The 18,143-nt window shown below is 38.9% G+C and overlaps 1 protein-coding gene across 3 annotated transcripts in view; it reads left to right on the forward strand.

Annotated features, from left to right (window-relative positions):
- Nucleotides 1-18,143, forward strand: part of TMEM132D (transmembrane protein 132D) — a 277,467-nt gene that overhangs the window by 68,502 nt on the left and 190,822 nt on the right. Inside the window, exon 1 of one of the 3 annotated variants that reach the window (XM_062631604.1) lies at nucleotides 9,051-9,184. The exons of the other annotated variants lie outside the window; for them this stretch is intronic. Within the exon in view, the coding sequence (XP_062487588.1) occupies nucleotide 9,184 (1 nt within the window). The 5' untranslated portion in view covers nucleotides 9,051-9,183. Of the gene's footprint in view, nucleotides 1-9,050; nucleotides 9,185-18,143 lie in introns of those variants that run through there. 3 annotated transcript variants of the gene reach the window in all.

Raw genomic sequence — 18,143 nt, forward strand, 5'->3', positions numbered from 1 at the left:
AACAATGCTTTTGCGGATCACAGAAAATCAGTATGTGTTAGACCATTTACAGCTTTGTTGTTTGTTTATCTTTTTTAAGCCTCATTTGGATGAAATTTAACATTTGCAAGGGTAAAAACTTAATATTCCTAAGAGCCTGTGAAAAGCTATTTTAGCCTCATCCTTTAGGCTTAGGAATTTTGCAGTTGGATTCCCTTAGGACTCTTATAATTAATTCAGTGTTTCATCTGTGTTTAGATTCAGGAATGACATTTAAGTCTCGTCGACTTGTTATCATAGGAGCTTGTGTCCATCTGGACCGTGGAAAGTGTCTGATTTTCAGAAGTAAGCAAATTGAGAAGTTGAATACTGGGATAACCCTATATGTCATGGTTGTGCTACAGAACACAAGTGGTTGATTGGAGAATGATGAGATAAAAAGGTCTCTTATCATTAGAGTCTAATAAAAGCCTAAACTTGAAACTTCAATTCTCTTTCTGCTTCAGTTGAATTTGAACCTTGTTCTAGGATACCTGAAGATCCTGGCTTGAATAAGCAACAAATCTCTCTTGTCCTGAAATTCCAGAAGCACTGCTGAAATGGTTTGGAGCAATGGCTTACTTAAACTGTATTTTAGCAGTTCTGCAGGACCCAAGAGAATTGCCTGCTCTCAGCTTGATGTGGTTACTTCTGTATCTAAACTTTACTGAGGTTTTTAATGACTTGTTTTTTCAAAGCTCTTCATTAGAAGCACAGTTTCATTTATCCAGCTGGTGATTTCACAGCTGTAGCTTGAAGGAAACCTGGTGTAGGAGAATGAGTGTAAGTCTTTTCAGACAAGCGGCTAGGATTTACAGTGTGTCACTGACTGCTTGTTTGACCAAGGGGAACTGAATTTTTTGCTCACTCAGTCAGGGCACTAGTGGAAATTTTATTTGCTTAAAATATCCATCAGCACATCTGTAAAGTTGTGGTTATGCAAGTTTGTGTATTACTCAGTACTTATATACAGAATGTACCTTGCTTATGACTGTACTGATATATCTTGAGATCTGTCTTGAAAAACTGATACCACAGATTTTCCTTACAGCCCTACTTCAGCATGAAATTATTTTCAGTGGTTGTAATGGAATTAGGACTGATTTGGATGTCTGGATTTGGTTGTTTTGATTCATTCTTGCTTCCGTGCTCCTGTTTTTCCTCATGGCAATAGAATCTGTTCCACTTAATAGGATTTTTCTTACTGCATGAGTGCATGACTTGAACTTATTTGTATAATTGGGGCTGATGGTCTCCCACTAGATCAGAGGCAGTCCAGCAGGGAGTTTTTGAATGCTCTCTCTCCCACTTTTCTCCTGATGCTTCCATCTCATTCTGCTCTCCTTGTGATACCTCTTTTTCATAATCTGTTGTCATACTGCACCATAGCGATAAAAATGGGGATCTCTGCCTCCATACAGGCAACACGAACAGCTTACAAAGTGCTCCTTCACTAGCCTGTGAATGATTGTTTTCCAGTGCTAGCCTGTAAGCACAGCATTACTAAAGTTCCTTGAGTCTTTATTAATCACAGCCCTGCCAAATCCAAGATTTAAAATATAACTTGGTAAATATCAATGCTTTTTTTTTTATTCTTAACTGTGTTCCAAAGGCCAGACTGAGGAGTTCAAACAGCCTACTTCACAGTGTGCAGTTTTCCAGTATTTATTTAGTGCAAAGCTGCAGACCGTACAAAGTAATCCCAGTGCAATATCAACTCGCAAACAATTTTCTAAAGCATCTTTAATGTACAGTGTTACTGTACCCAGAGGTGTAGGAGAGCAGTATTAATGCAGGCATGATAGTTCTGAGTGTTCATATGAGTCCTCAAGGAATAATAAACAGCTTGAAATAACAACCAACAAATTCTCCAGGTGCTTTTTATCTGTGTGTCTGCAACTGTGTTGATTCCAGATCAGTGCAGGGTATTAAGACATTTATATGATTGAGCTAAAAAGCTGCCAGGTTGTCCAAGCGTCAGGCTTGTAAAAAATAGGAAATCTGAGTAAAGCCAACTGTATTCTATTCATGAACTTCAGAAATGGAACTTCCTAATAACAGAACAGATAGTGTCAGTGGGAAGATTTTGGTTTTAATTTAGTGTGCCTGCTGGGAAAGTTGAGGTATATGTAAATCACTTGTTACCTGATCCCAATATTTGAATATTTTGCTGATACAAAAAATGTGTCTCCTGGCTGTAAGGCACAGCTCATTCCCTAGACAGCACACAAAGCCTTTATTTCAGATGCAGTCCCAACAGAGCTCAGAACATGCCTGTCAGAACAATTACTGCTTTTGCCTCTCTTGTTCCTGGATCAGCATAGCTACATGATGCTTATTGATGCCACGTTTTGGCACCACAGAACCTCTCTGTAAAGTAGTGAATTCATAGAGTACTTCAGTTGTTGTCTTGGCTTCTATCATGGCACAAAATCTAGACAGAGAAGCTGATCTGAAGATGAAGTCCTTTGGAGCTCTTTTTAATTGGCTGTGTGGAGATTTGGATCAGACTATTTTTTTATTACATGTGTCAAAAGCACACATGGTTGCATAAAATTGAATTTCATCCAGTTTTTCTTTGAAATCCTTTGATAATACAAAATTTCCATGGCATTGCAGACCCCGGCAAGATACTGACTCAGATTCCCATGGAGTGAAATTACTGGTTTGTGTTCAGCTCTTACGACCCTGTACTTTTAACACAAGAAAGCTTGGAGCAACAAAATTTTTTGGGATCCTCCAATCCTGACTTGTGCCAACAAGATAACCATGACATTAATCATCTTCCTTAGTGGCATGTTTTTGCATCCCACTGAACTGGAGGCCTTCTGTGGCAACCCAGCAGTGTGCAGTCTCAATTAAGAAAATGAATGTAATAAAAACCTAAAACAGAAAAGTATCCATGTAGTAATATGCTCTAATATCTAAGCAAATACCTACCTGGATAAGATTTTAGTAGTCGGTACTATTTTTACAAAGTATTTCAACTTGGGTTAATCCTGTGACAGTAGCATGGAGGAAGGAATAAAAGCTTGAGCTGCCTGTTAGCACCAGTGAGTGCAGAGCCCATTTGTGTAGTTACACAGCACCCCTGCTCCTGCTGGGTTAACCTATCCGAAATCCACCCAGCAGTGTTGCAGACCTTCCGTATGTCATGAATTTTCATGAAGTTCTGAAATGTTTTTAGAGACTGCTTTTTCCTGAGAATGTGTCGGTAGCTATGTGTGGTTACAAGCTGAAAATCCCTCTTTGAAAATGGCTACAGGTGCCTCTTGGGCAAAACATAATGAAAAGTGGGGATTTTTGTTACTTTGCTTGTTTTTATTTACTCTTCCATGAGCAAATACTGAACCTTCCACTGTTTGTTCTTAAGTCATTAAATGTATTTCAGAATATTCTGGGTACTCACACAAGTGCTCTTTGTTTGAATTTCACGCGTTTTGCTTCAAGTAATGTTTTGTGTGAAAGCTTCTTATTTGTTAGTTGTCATTTACCATTCGTCTTGTTAAAAAGTTTGCCAGCAATTTAGGAGACCTGAAATTATTTCTTTGATTTCATTGACCTAATTTCATTTTTAATTGCTTTTCCAGGTGAAATCCAAGTGAGGTAATACTCATCAAAGAGAGAGAGAAACAAGAAAAAGAATAGAGATTTCTCACTTTTATCCCTGAAGCCTGAGCAGTAAAAAATATGTTTATAAGTGGCTGTTAGCTTTTTCAGAACTCCCAGGCTTTCATGTCATGTTAGAGTAAACCCCTTCTTCACAGGAGTGCGTCACACGGTTCTAGCTAGATACTGCACGAAGAAGAGCTTTCTAAATACTGTCACCTTTACCTCTTGGGGCTTATTTCTGCAGCCTTAATTCTGTAACAGATTTACTCACATGAATAATCTCATGGTCTTAAATTGAACGCTGTCAGGAATAACAAATATGTGAGTAAACTAGTGATTATTTTTGTCTCTTCTGGTGTTAGAACTGTTCCCTCCTAAATACCTTTCCAGTGCCTCTTGCACCATTCAAGTTACACTGCACTACATAAAATTCATTACAACTCAATTATAAGGCTCATTAGGTAGAGGTTGGCATTTTGGTTATCTTACCAAGTTGTGAAACATACTCATTTATTATCCACAGTATTGTTAAAATCAGAATGGAGCAGTGAAACCAAACATAACGTAAAAGATGGTTCACAGCATAAAGCCATGGATCTTTGCCAAGAAAATGTTTTATGTAGCCTGCTTTGAAATCTCCCTGTGCTACATTCATGGCTGAAGCACAATGGGAGAACTGTACTTTGGAGGTGATAATGAAGTCAGAGCACCTTTGACAGATTGCCACTGCATGCTGGCTTGTGGTAGGTTTTATCCTTTTCAGCTTTTGAATTTTTCCAGCATGTAGAAAGTATATTTATCTACCTGTACACCTTTAAATATGATCCTGCTCTTGCTTCCTTTGTTAATTAGCCTTGGTTTCCAAGAGAGTGCTGGCAACAGCGGAATCTGTGACAGGGACTCAAACTTCCTAAGAGCTCTACACAGCTAACAGTAATTTGTCCTGTTTCAAGCAGAGTAAGTTTCCCCACCCAGGATGGCATTTACCAGCATTCAGGAGCTTCTTTACTTAGTGGGTCGTTAAAGCAAACTGCTGCTGCTATTTTTCAACACTGAATCTACTTCTGTAAGGGTAGATTCCATGTGTGAGGTTTGGAAACTAGGTTGGCAGGATTTACCTATTCCTGTCTAGAACTGGAGTTCTTTTCTTAGTTCAGTGAGTATTTGTGCTTGTAAATGTTTTGTGTACTGCAATTACATGTAAATTAATGCAGTTTATATGCGCTGTGTCTTATCCTAAATTGCCTATTTCATTGTGATGTTCCTTTCTTATTAACTTAAACAGAGACAGAAGAAACCTCAGTTTAAGCTTTTTCCTCATTCTGTTGTTTCTTCGGACATTTCTGTTAGGACCTCCAAGTTCTACCTTTAAGTATCCTTAAGTTACCAACTCCTTTCTGCACCTCAGCAGGACCTCCCGGTATCTGGTTATGTCAGCCAGTTCAGGCTGAGCTCCTGCTGAACCTGCCCAGTGAGCTGGTTTCAGTAGCAGTCGTACATCTTTGTGGTTATGGAGACCTGCATGGACCAGGGAAGGAAGTCAAGCAGGCAAATAACAGGATGTCAACTTCAGTAGAAATAATCCTGCATCTCTTTAGTGATTCCTACTATAAAAAGTATGTTTATACTGTCTTTGTGGATTATGTGGTGTCTCAGTGTGATGAAGTCACAACTTGTGTACTTCCATTACACAGAGATTTTTGTCTTGATTTGCTGTACTGTTTGCATCTTGATGGGTCTTTCTGTCATAAAATAAGGGATTGAAAGTTACAGCCTTGAACTGTTTGGAAGCAGACATTGGTAACTGAAGGCCTCCTGAGAAGTGGAGCTTTGACTCATGCTTCTATTCTGCAGTGAAACCTGTTGCTGAGCTTGACATGGGGAATTTTACATTGATTGCCCGTGGCAGGCTAGAGAACAGTCCAGCACACTTCATCCCCCGGTGCAAAGTTGAAAGGTTGTTAGTGCCCAAAAGAGAGGAAAAGACCACCTAACTGTGAAGAAATCAGAATAGACTGGTACCTTACTTCTCAGGTGGCCTGGCTGAGATCTGTTGAACTGCTCACAAAGCAGGAGCTTTGTGAGTGTGGTGGTCACAATCTGATTCCAATTAAGAGCTGCTTTTCCAGCCTCAGGCAAAAAGTGTGCATACTTCTTAGCAAACTGACAGTCAGGTATTCCCAGGAGTGTATTGACCATGTTTTACTTATTCCTCTGCCATTCTGTCAAAGTGAGATGAAAAGCGTTGTGTTTGTTCTTTACTCCTCTCCTCAGTGGCCCAGGTAATGAATCTTCTGTAGACTGTCAGTGTCTGTGTCCTCTCCATTACTCAGAGACACTAAGCAAGATAAATGGTGCTGTGTAATGACTGTGTAGAAATTCCAGTCATGATTTGTCTAAATGGGCAGGGCAGCTCCTGGAGTTACACACTATCAACTGCAGGTCTTGTTTCAGTAGGACTTTGAACTTAGCTTTTGATGTTTAACTGGAACCCTACTCCCACAAATCTCAGATTAAGTGGAGTCTTTTATAATGTCTTTTCTTGCTTGGTCATTTCTTGTGCTTCCTACTTGAGAAGATAATGGACACTGTAAATTCTCCTATAAGGGCACCTGTGTCAGTGAGAAACTGTGCCCCAGAAAATTAAATTCTGCTGTATTAAGTGTTGAGATTTCAAGCTACAGAAACCTTCTGAGTAAAAGCTGCTCAGAGCATAGTTTCCCTATTAGCAAACTGCTCTGTACATTAAATTATATTGTGTGGCTTCCTCCTATTTAGATAAGCACGTAAATAAGATGTGCTGAATCCACTCTTTTCACAGACAGCAGTTCAGATTAGGTGTTACGCTGCAGCTGAAACTTTAAAATGGACATTATTTGTATGAATGGGAGTAGTTACCCGTTAATGCACAGACCTTCATCAGGAAAGTAACACTGCCAAGAAAGGTCAAAATCCCAACAGCCCCTCTGAAATTTCTTGCAGAATTGAGCGATGTAAAATTTTCAAAGGAGTATTAAAATAATATAGGGAGGATATTTATTATTCTTTTACCTAATTGTGGTACCTTTACCTTTAGTTCTTTTCATTGCAGTTTTACTTACAGACAGAAATGTGTGCTATGCATTAGTAAGTGCTGTTCTGCTCTTGATAGGCTCATTTCCATGTCTGCATTTAGTAAGCACTGTAGTGTGTTTTTGAGTAGGATATATGTGACCTTTAGATATGAGGGCTGTGAATAAAAACTTGCTGTGCATTTATTTTTTCCATTAGTACAAAGTTTTCACTGGGGTACAGGAATACATAGCTTCATTTTTATTGTATTTTCCTTTAACTTTATTTATAAAAAGATTGCTTGGCTTTATTATTGGCATGAAAATCTGATACTTGAAACATTTTTCCTAAAGGTTACCCTCTGTCTCTGATCAGTAATGTATGCTGCTAAAACCTGCACACTGGAAATTCGTCAGAGACTAAACCTTCCTATAGGCTAATGAACACAGGGGAACAACTTTACTTAAACTTAATCTCACCACGATACCATGATGTGCTAATTGATCTGCACTATAAAAGACTGAAAATCATTAAGTACTTGAAGCAGTGATGTGAATTAAGCTGTATTTTGGTCAGGAGACACTAGCCATGAGACAAAGCCCCTATGGTTTGTAGCTTTGATTAGATTCTTTTTCTTCAGACATTGTTTTCTTTTAGTTCACTGACTTCTTATGAATGCAGAATACTAATGCTGAGAGGCCATCCTAGTTAAGGTTTGAGGCAAAGAGGAGCTGTTTGATTCTGGATCGTGACTGTGTTTGGACATAGTTGTAGGTTTAAGATAAAAAAGTGTAGATTTGGTTTGACATGAAATTTCATGTATTCTCTTGAGATGCAAAGATCAAATGTCTGGGCAATCCCAGAAAAATTCCATTGCTTGGAGCTGCACTTAAATCAGGGCATAAATTAAAAATAGTTAAAGATGTGGCGAAATAGACTCTGAGTATGATCATGGGGCACTGTCAGCTTTAACGTTCTGCTTGTCTGAGCTTGATCTTATGCCAACTAAGTCTTGCCGAGCTGTTTGGTTCACTCTTGGCTTCCTTGGAATGAATTTAACCACAACCAAGCTGCATGGCACTGAAGTCTCTTGTCACTGAAGTCACAGGCAGGGCATGTGGCTTCAAAAGCTATATAGCTGTACTTTGCTTTACTTTTGATACTTTATACACTTTATGTGTATACATACAATCTGCTGTTCATGTAGATAAGACAGAATAATAGGAACAGGTTAGGATTTCTACTCCTGTGCAAAATTATAGTTTGGATAGTGATTTAATGCTGTGTATTACTTAGCACGTTTACCATGGGAGTGTTTGTGTGTGAACATGTATGTACACACTCCAGGAGGTGATACCCAGCAAATCTACAGTGCTCACCAAAGAGATCAATATATTTTGACATTTGCCTTATTGGTGAACCTTTTGAAATTTGTTTTAAAAGCAACATAAATCCTTCTTCACTATTTCACTGTAGCCTTTTCATTGTCCATCACTCCAGAACTAATAGGCACTGGGCAGTATTAGAAATCCTGTGATGTATTCCTGGTACTGGAAGGTACACAGTGCCTAAGATTGCAGCTCTTATATCTGTCCTGATAAAGCTGAATATCTTTACAATCCAATCAGAGCTTTAGCTCTTGTGATGGAATCCAGTAGAACCAGCTAGAAATCATCATTATCCCAGCACTTTGTGTGGGATTTAGCAAGGTGCAGCTGAAACCATTCTTCAGAGAATTCTCTTTAAATACTTGGAGAACTGCTACTTCATCATGAGAAGCAGTCAAAAACTTCCTCTGCTCCTCTTCCTCTTAGCAAGCTTATGAGAACTTTTGGTCTTTACTTCTTTCTTCCCCCACCCCCTTAAGTAATGAGAAACCTTTTCTCCACAGGTCTCACTCAGCCTGTACACCAATTAAGCTAATTGGCAACATATTTGATAGACTCCCTAATTACAGCTGCAGAAATTTTCCAACAACCTTTCTGCAGTTTTTCCTACAATCAAAAAATAAAAAGCAATAAACCCCCCACAACCGCAGCTGTTCCCTGTTAAAATGCTTTCAGAAGGATTTGGGAAGGTGGCTCCCTGACTTCCCGGTTGCTGTGGCTGCTCAGTGCTAGATGTTCCAGTAAGGAGGTAGACCCTTCTGAAAAATTATCTCATAGGAGATTTTCTGACTCAGAACTTTGGGCAGGTGGTAATATCAGTCAGGAAAGGCATTACTGGAGCACATAACATTCTGAGTACTGTAAGAGCATAAAAGCTTGTAGAAAGCTTTCACAAACTAATTTAATCTGGAGCAGCCTTGGGGTTTTGCTAAGTTATGCAATTAGCCAAACCATCCCCTGGTGTGGGTTCTAATTAAATACAGAGTTTCTCCCCTCAGTCTCCCTCTTCACTTAAAGAGCAGTTCATGCTGTCTGGTGACCTCAGTCACCACTTAAAATGGATTTGGAAGGACAAGGTGGGATGTAAAAGCTTCAAATCCTGGTTTATAAAGAAAGTAAGTTGTTTTCTGGGGGTGGTGGCGTGCATTTTTTGGTCATGGTTTAGTGGAGAGAGGAGAATTCTGTTTAAATTGAAGTATTAATCGTAACTGGTAATAAACAACTTGCTGTGATAGAAAAGAGCTGAGCTGCTCTGGCCTATGAATGAGACTGACTTCGTCTGTGGTTTTGTTTTTCGACTTAAGTAGGAGAAAGAAAGGTGCATCTTCTATTTTAGTTTCAGGTTTCCTGCGGATTGTTGGTTTTATGGCTAATCTCTCTCCATCTAGCATATTTCAGCTGAGCTGCCTTGACTTAGTTTTAATCAATCTCCAAGCGCAGTTACCAGATCAAGTCTTTTTACAAAGAAGTAATTTGTTGCTTTGGCCCTTGTGACTACCAGGGAATAATACTTAAGTAGGGACACACATATAAGAAGGAAGACTTCCTATATGGCTTCTAACAGTGTTGAAATGTCAGACTGTGACCTTTAAAGAGACTGAAAGAAACCAGAGGGCATAAGCCCTAAGGGATGTTTCTGCATGAACAAGGGTGGGAGTTGATATTTTTGTATTTGTGAGGAAAGGTGATCTGTTGCTGCCTTCAGTTATTCAGCCTATGGAATTATGCATGTTCCTAAGCAGGGATCACGTTGTACTCTGTTGGGAAAATGAGAAGAGTCCTCTTTCCAGAAAGTAGAGCTGACAGTAAGTGCGTATGATGGTTGTGCATTCTCTTAAATGTAAATAATTTGGAACATCCTGACAGGATCACTACTTTAAAAAAATAACGAACAAAAAGCAACAACAACCACAAAGAGAACAGCCCCCTCCCAAAACAAAACCACAGGTACTGTGCAGAAAAAAACAGTCTGAAATCTTCAGCTAACATGAGAGAGAAGGGTTTTGTTTCACACCGTCTGTGAAATACTGACCTCTTCCATGCTCATAGGAGAGTGCTGATGATGGCCACTGTGGTGTGTTTCCTTGCATGTTCTGCTGTTCAGAAGTAGCTTGTGGGTCCTGATATGGTCTCAGTAGAAGGTAATTGTGGATTTTGGGTGATATAGGGAAGCAGTAGGCAGAAAACAATAAAAATGCTGAGGTGCTCAAGGTATTTTATTTTTTAGCTGGTGTTGCATTAACAAGTAGACAGAATTTAATTGTTCTGTGCTGAGGAAGGACTGGCATGCACATGCAGCAGAGACATAACAACCTGGAAGGACTAGATACAAACTGCTTGCACTGCTGATTCCCATAGGGTACTGCATGCACTTTATCTGATGAACTTTTTATTGGGAGCATTTCTCCTATTTCTGTACACGATATGAGATTCTTCACCTATTACAGGTATCTCCTCCCAAGGTATTACCAGTGAATTTGATCTGTCTTCTTCAGGTAGTATAGTAAGGTATCAAAATTACTTAAGATTAGAAGTTCTTCTGATATGGTACCAATGATACTACTTGCTGTTTATACAATTTAACACCCTCAAGTCTTAAATTTTATATGTGGCACCTCTGTGAACTATGTGCAATTTGGGAGAGCACTTTTAATGTGTCACTTTAATGCTTTTGCTTTCCTTCACTTTCAGTGTTTTGTCTTGGTTGATTTATTCCTGGATATTTCCTAAAGTGCCAGGCAGTAAATGTCTATACAGTCTGTGATTTGTTTGATCAACTCAAACCATTTTTCAGGGACCAGGAAAGGGATCTTAAGTATTTATTCAATGCATAACATAGATATGTAAAGAAGCTTAGAAATAGTAACATAAATCACATTCAGTAATCAGTAATTTTCTGTTTGTTTTTAATTGTATATTTGTTGTCTTCCAAATACAGGTTTAATCCTTACAGCAGCCGGTAGTGATTTGTGGATCTTGGTAACTAGGCATAGAAATATTTGCTCAACTTTATTCCATTTATCTACTGAGTTGATTATTATCTAAATACACTAATGAGAGATAGCTTGTATGTTTAAGAGTGCTTCCCTAAGCATGGCTAATGTCAAGTTTTAAATGATCTGCCTTTGTTATGAATGTACTAGATGAAAAAAATTCCAATACTTCTTATACATGCCAATTGAATAGAAAGGCTGTGGATTAAAATGGAGACACAGAATAGCTTCCCTATGAAAGTAATATTCAAAAAGTAAGAGTTTGAGAAGAAAGATTAGAAGTGTTAATTTTCTTTTTAAATTTTAAAACCATTCTGAAGGTTTTATTATGGTGTGGGATTTGTGTGGGTTTTCTGTTTGTTTTGGGGTTTTTTGCGTTTGTTTTCTTCCTTTTATAGTGATGCAATGTAAAAACCTAAATCTCCCTTCAGATTGACCTGAGAGAATTGGTTTTGGGTTTTGATTAGTTTAGCTGGGCAGCGGAAAAATCAGTTATTCAGTCTATAAATTAGCCCCACTGAATAAAATGTAGTGACCAGCAGATGTTCCAAATGCAACTTAAATTGGGTAATGCCTTTGTGCTGGTTTTCTGCTTGCAGAGAAATCCTACCATCTGTCTTGCTCTGTCTAGTAGATACTGCTCTTTGTTCTGTAGACATTCAATTAGAGAACCTCTTCTTTTAATCTGTTATTTACAAGCAGTGATGTGAAACATCTGTCAATTATACAGTTGTAGAATCCACTTGGTGCAGACTTAATAGGTTTGCTTGCAGTAGGATTTGCTCTTAAATACACACAAACATGGATGCTAAAAATAAACTATTTCAAATGTACATATGGATTCACATGTGCAAGTATGTGACACTCATGGGGACAATTGTTGTGTATGATCAGAGAGCCAGCCTCTAAGTGGTTGCTATGACAAGGGCTTCAGTTTGTGCTCTTTGTAAGTGGAAGACCTGTTTGGCAGGAAGTGTATCTGTAATTTGATTTAAATGTAGGATTATTGTTTCTGAGGTTTCTATTGTGTGTTTTTCACCAGTGCTTCTAAAATCTTTTGTTCAAAGCTTCTCAGTGGGACTAGAATGCAAAACTATTCATGTCCAAGTAGCAGGGATTTTTAAGTATCCAAGATAATTGCAGGGTAGGGGAAAATAATCTTGAGCTCTCAGTGCTTCTTGTACAGCTCCCCTGCAGTCTTTATTGCTGCTGAATTTCAAATATCCTCCACATTTTCCAGGAGGAACTTTACTGCAATTAAATAGCCAGAGTTTTTGGCTCCATGTGTCATGGCATCCTCCTCAGGGGATTCCGACTGTGACACCCAAGTATAACATTCCAATTTCTAGTCGGGCTTCAAGAAAACAAGGTATTTAGCTGAGGCAGATATTAATATGACCTTTAGAATCTTCAAGGAGATGTGAAACTGGCTCAAAATTGACAGAATGAACTCCCAGGAAGTGCCAAAGAAAACACTGGAGACCATCAGGTGCAAAAAGACAAAAAAAGTCTTGCTTATCTTTCTATTTTTAGGTGTTTACAGAGTGTCAAATGCTGTAGCATCTCTATCAGTATCAGCGTATCTATAAACCACTTTCAAATAGGTATGGGAAGGAAGAGAAAGAAAGTGATTTGAAAAGGTGTAATCAGTTTCCAAATAAGACTTTGGAGATCTGTATAACCGAAGAACTTTCCCTAGATTTATTTGGATGAATACTGGGTAAGTTCAGGAGTTCCCACCCTTTGCAGTTTGTCTGCATAGGGAAGAAAGTTGTTATGGGGCTATAAAATGATAGTTTCACTGCTCTTACCTTTTCTGTCTCTTACGCTGTAGAGAGAGTTGAGAGAATAGCACATTGCTTTAATATTCTTTGTGGTCTTGTGCTGGAAATAAAGGTAAAGTAATATGCCATGTATATTTCTAAAGGGCAAAATACTTAATTACAAAATCACCTGTCAAATTGCAAACTAGCATTGTTTTTAAAGAAATAATAGTATTTCACAGCTCTGTTAGAACAGTAAGTCAGACTTTCAAAGGTATTTTAAGTCTAGAAAGATTTTTATGAGCCAGGAAAAAGCAGATTGTTGTTGCCAATGTAGATGAGCTGAGTGATCTCACCTGAAAGACAAGATGACCATTCAGTGGGTGGCTAGAGAATGGCGAGTAGAGAGAGCATGATTTTGCAACTGAGAGGAACAAAAGAGGAATGAGAAGAGAGGAGCTGCTTAGCAGCAAGTTTTTAGATCATCTCTTCTGCTCAGTCATGATCTGGGAGTGGATTATCATGGATACTCCTGGGGATGATGATGCAACTGAGGTATAGCTAGCTGCACACACTGCTGCTTTTGTTAGCTCTGCAAAACTTCCTTTAGGAAAAATTATGTATCCATTTTTTCTCTCTGGCATACACAGAGGCAGACAAAATGCCATGCCTGATGCTATTAGAGATAGCTGAGCATCTTTAAGCATGCTACAGGCCTTTTAGAAGTTTGGTGTCATTCAGTGGTTGGAATAAGACTCCTGAAAACCTGCCTGTTTAGTTACACTGATGTTTGCATGCCTTTTTTCAGACAAATTCTTCTCTGAGACACCTTAGCTTCCTGTTTAGATGGCAAGATGAAAAGGATCAGGAATGTGTCAGGGTTATGGATGTACAAAGAAAACTTCATGTGAAGGATAACGACCTTGTGATTCAGAAGCTAATAAGAATATGTCAAGAAGGTTCTTGTTCATCTCTGTTAATAACAGTTGGTTTGGAGGGAAAGCTGGTGAGATTTGGACTGCATGTATTATTTTAGAGCAGCATTATAGGACAGGAATTAAACCTTTGTTGCCTGGAACTTTAAAGAAGGAGGATGTATAGATTCAGGGCAACATGTATTCCTGTGTTCACAGTGTGTCTATACCAGAGATCACAGTGAAGAGTAGAAATAGCCAAGAAGCAGCCATACATTCTTGTATCTGTGCTTGTGCATATATGTGTATATAATTTACATATATTCTATAGCGTCCTCCAGTTCCAGACTTTTCAGGTACAGATCATAGAATCATAGAATAGTTAAGGTTGGAAAGAACCGTAAGGTCATCTAGTTCCAACCCCGCTGCCGTGGGCAGAGATTAATATCTTCACTTCTTTCTGAAAACACACTTAAATATTTAGAAGTTGCACTTTCTTTTAAGAATCCAAAATTTTTGTATGTTTAGTGAAATATTACTAGTTTTATTGACATTTCCAGAAATTTACTGCATGTGCCATCACTGTGGTGTTATTTAAATAAGACTTATAAAAAATGAATCTTTTTCTCTTGTTAACGAATGTAGCAATAGACGATCAATACTGTGATTGTTGGTCGTACAAATTCAGTGTTGGGGATAGAGACTGTAGCAAGATGTAGAGGCACAATATGGATTTACAAATTTAAAATTCATTTTAAAGGAACGTACTCTGGGGGAAGAGAATGATCAGCCAGCAGCCACAAACACTTTTGTGCTGCAGTTCGCATTCCACGGGAATTGGATTAGCATCTATAGCCATGGCTTGTCTCATGAAAGACCGGCAACAGAAACTGGCCTGTTACTTTTGCTGAGTCAGGTGTTAATTTAATGCTTAGAATTTTTTTCCTCCCATAGATAATGGCTGGGTATCCTTCCAGAAAATGAAGGGGGGGGTTAGGCGAATATTTGAGGCAGAATCTGGTTGACTTCTGATTGTATATTTAAGCAGTATAAGGCTATGCTGTACTGCACAGTCGTGTATTTCTGTCCCTCTTATGAAGAATTTGACAGTTGATGTCAGGCTGCTGGCACACTCTGCACTTGCCCACTACCCCACCTTACTTTCCTTTTGTTGGTTCCTGAGCATAATTACACTGGAAAGGGTATTTAAGTCAAGATACTCTTGGCAAGAATTTCAGCTTTCTTTTTTGTGGGTTTTGTTCTTTAACTACTTGAAATCATAATGCCTTTCTTTCTGCACAGTTAGAGGCATAGGAGGGGAGGGAGGACACAAACTATTGCCATTGAAAGTCTGAGAAATCTTTCAGTATGTTAGAAACTGAAGCCCTTGGCTCTTAGCCATTTGACCATAGGGGTTCCTTGAGCCATAGTGGACAGCACCTGGGCTAGTACTATATTCACTGAAGAGAGATTCTGTCTTTTAATGGTTCATTAAATAAATGCATCAAAACTCCAGAAAAGGCAAAGAGATGGAGTGTGTCAAGATGGCCCAGTGAGTCAGAGACAAAAGCTCACTACTGTAAGCAATGGCACACGCGAGGGAGTGATGCATCTTATGGTGTCTAGTACTTTTTACTCCTTGCATCACATGCAGCTGATAGTTTTGGGCAGCCCCCTGTGTGATTATTGATGCTTTGCATCTGGAGTGTCAGAAGAATTTTCTTTCCTGTTCCCCACTAGTTAATGTAACTGTGGGTTGGTTGTTGTTTTTTTTTTTCCTGTTTTTCTTAACTTTGTGGTGCCCATCACTGCTTTGCTCTTTCATGTTCAGGCTGACATCGGGTCTTGTGTGAAACAATGCCTTTTATCTTAATAATTTTCTCTAATTATTACTTTGCTGCCTTTTCAGGTAGGAACTTGCCTTTGTTATATGCTCTTTCTCTGATCATTTTTGTATCACTTGGTACTGTAAAGGGGTGTGTGTTCCTCTGCAGCCCTTTTATTTAAATTATTTCTTTATCTGTCTGTCAATGGGAATAATAAAATGACTTCAGGATTGTTCATCTCTCTCCAGTGATGAGGTGTAGTCTGTTCTGGCATCAATGATTAATTTACAAAAGTTTCTTTAAACTTCATTAAAATGGGATATTAATAGAAAATATTGTGTCATCAGGCTATAGCGCTGTTGTGAAAAGGACCTTATCTGACTGATAATCAGGCCCATTCACCAACTGGATTGATACAGCAACTGGGAGTACAATCTGCATCCACTAAGTGTGTATCAGGGATGAGCAGTTACAAACCCATCAAGTCAAATAACAGTTAAAGTATGGAAAGTGCTGGATGAATATGTGACCTGCAATGATCCTTGAAGTCATGCCTGTAAGATTATGCATACAAAGATCAGATGCCTGCTCTCACTGCAGACATGGAAGTCCTTTGATGTCATGATTCAACTTTCAGACTTACCATTTATGGTAGATCACAAGGCGCTGCTGACAGGCAGGTTTGTGGAATGGATGGATTCATTTGGGGTTTACTTTATTACCCTGCTTTTGAAGATTCTGATAGTGGCTCATGTTAAGACCGAGAACACCTTTCTGTGGTGCCAGTTGCTTTGGTGGAACAAGAGCTCCCTTTCTAGAAGACCACTTCTGAATGTTTGTAACTTCTAAATTTGTCTGTAAAATTAAACATTTTCTTCCTGTGTGAAAGATCTTGTGTGGAGAGCCCATATTATAAAGTCATTGTGGTGTAGTAACATCTGATTGACAACATAAATACCCCTGTACTGGTCACAACAGGCGAATAGTCCAATCGTACACTTATCAGTGTGTACCTGCTCTGGGATACCGTGTTCGTGGGTACAAAGTCTTTTATCCAGATTTGCTGCCCTACTGTAGGTAAAATCAGAAGCGTGAGTCCTTGAAACCCTTGTGTGACAATTCTTTGAGTTGGTCCAAGTGGTTCACCACTCAAGATGGAGCATACTTCTTAACTGAGGATAGTTCTGCAGATGTGTTTCTTGTTTTCTGAACCAGCATTGTATTTGGAGACCCTTCTGGGATGAATTTTGTACTGCATTTCATTAGATTTTCTTCTTATCCTACTTGGGTCATGGAAACTTCATTGTGGAGTTAATGGAGAAATTGCAAGATGGATTACAAGATTGCTCAAGAGGAGCAGTCTAGCATGATGGAAGAAAAAGAGGCTAAGATATGCTTTGATGGACAGGCTTTAACATTGCCTCTTGCAAAGGCTTCCAGGCTCTGTTTCAGTAAAGCATTAACTACTTTGTCTTTCTGCAGTGAACGTTCGCATGGAGTTTAAGCCCATTCTGTCAGAGTACTTCCTACTTTGCAGGATCCAACACTTAAAAATGCTTCCTGTTTCTGACTGTAGTAGCAATGCTTGATAGTTTTCATAGAATGGTATACAAGTGTGTATTCCTCTTAGAAATAATAATCCAAATGATTTGCCTGTATCTCTGCAAACTTTAATTTGTTTTATTCAGCATCTACTTCACTGTTGCTCAATGTATGTTGCACTCTCGAACAGAACTGCAACTTCTTTGAAATTCTGTTGCAAGGAACAAGGAGTCACCTTTTTACAGAGGCACTATTCTTCATGGTCTATGGCCTTGATGTTCAAGTAATCTTTCCCTTGCTTTGTAACAAGCTCCACACAGGCATACAGAACTGGAACAAGAGTTGTAATAACTTGGTGGAAGGGGGGATGTTGGCAGGTTGGGAACAGCATTGTTCTTGAGGAATGATGATTTCCTACAAGGATGAAACAGTTCCAGAGAGCATTATCAAGTGAAGCAGGTAGAGCAGTCTGAAATGCTGAGAAAGAGAGGACTTCAAAAGAAATTGGTGACTTTTTGATTTGAAGGCATTTTTAGTTGGCTACAGATAAATGTGTGACTCTTGGGTTCCAGGGTTTTGTTTTTGTTTTCCTGTTTGTGACACTTTGATTTAGCTTTATTGCTGTTCTGTTGGTACTTGTCCTTTAGTATGATGGTGTTGTTACCAGAACATGAGTTTCTTTTGGGAAACTGTTCTCTAATGGTGTGACCACACTGGGACATAAGATTAGAATTCCCGCTGCAGATAGGGTGGAGTCTTTTATTTCTGCTTGTATGGAAGATAGATGCTGATAATCCTCTTCCTAGAAAGCAGGAGAAGAATGATGGGAAATCAGTGCTCCAGTGTGAATAGTGATAGCCTCACATCAGTCATTATTTCAGTCTTGTATTACACAGAGAATAATGTGTTCACTGAAGATTTTTAAATGTCATAATGCCTTCATAAGGAAATACCTACTTGTAAGGAATGGGGACATAGTAAGTGGTGCATCCTGGCAGAGGCGATTGTCCCTCTGTTATGAACTGACTGAGATATG

The sequence above is a fragment of the Pezoporus occidentalis genome, unplaced genomic scaffold (genome assembly GCF_034315485.1).
Source record: "Pezoporus occidentalis ecotype Australia unplaced genomic scaffold, CSIRO_AGI_Poc_V1 ctg37, whole genome shotgun sequence".
Taxonomy (NCBI): Eukaryota; Metazoa; Chordata; class Aves; order Psittaciformes; family Psittacidae; genus Pezoporus; species Pezoporus occidentalis.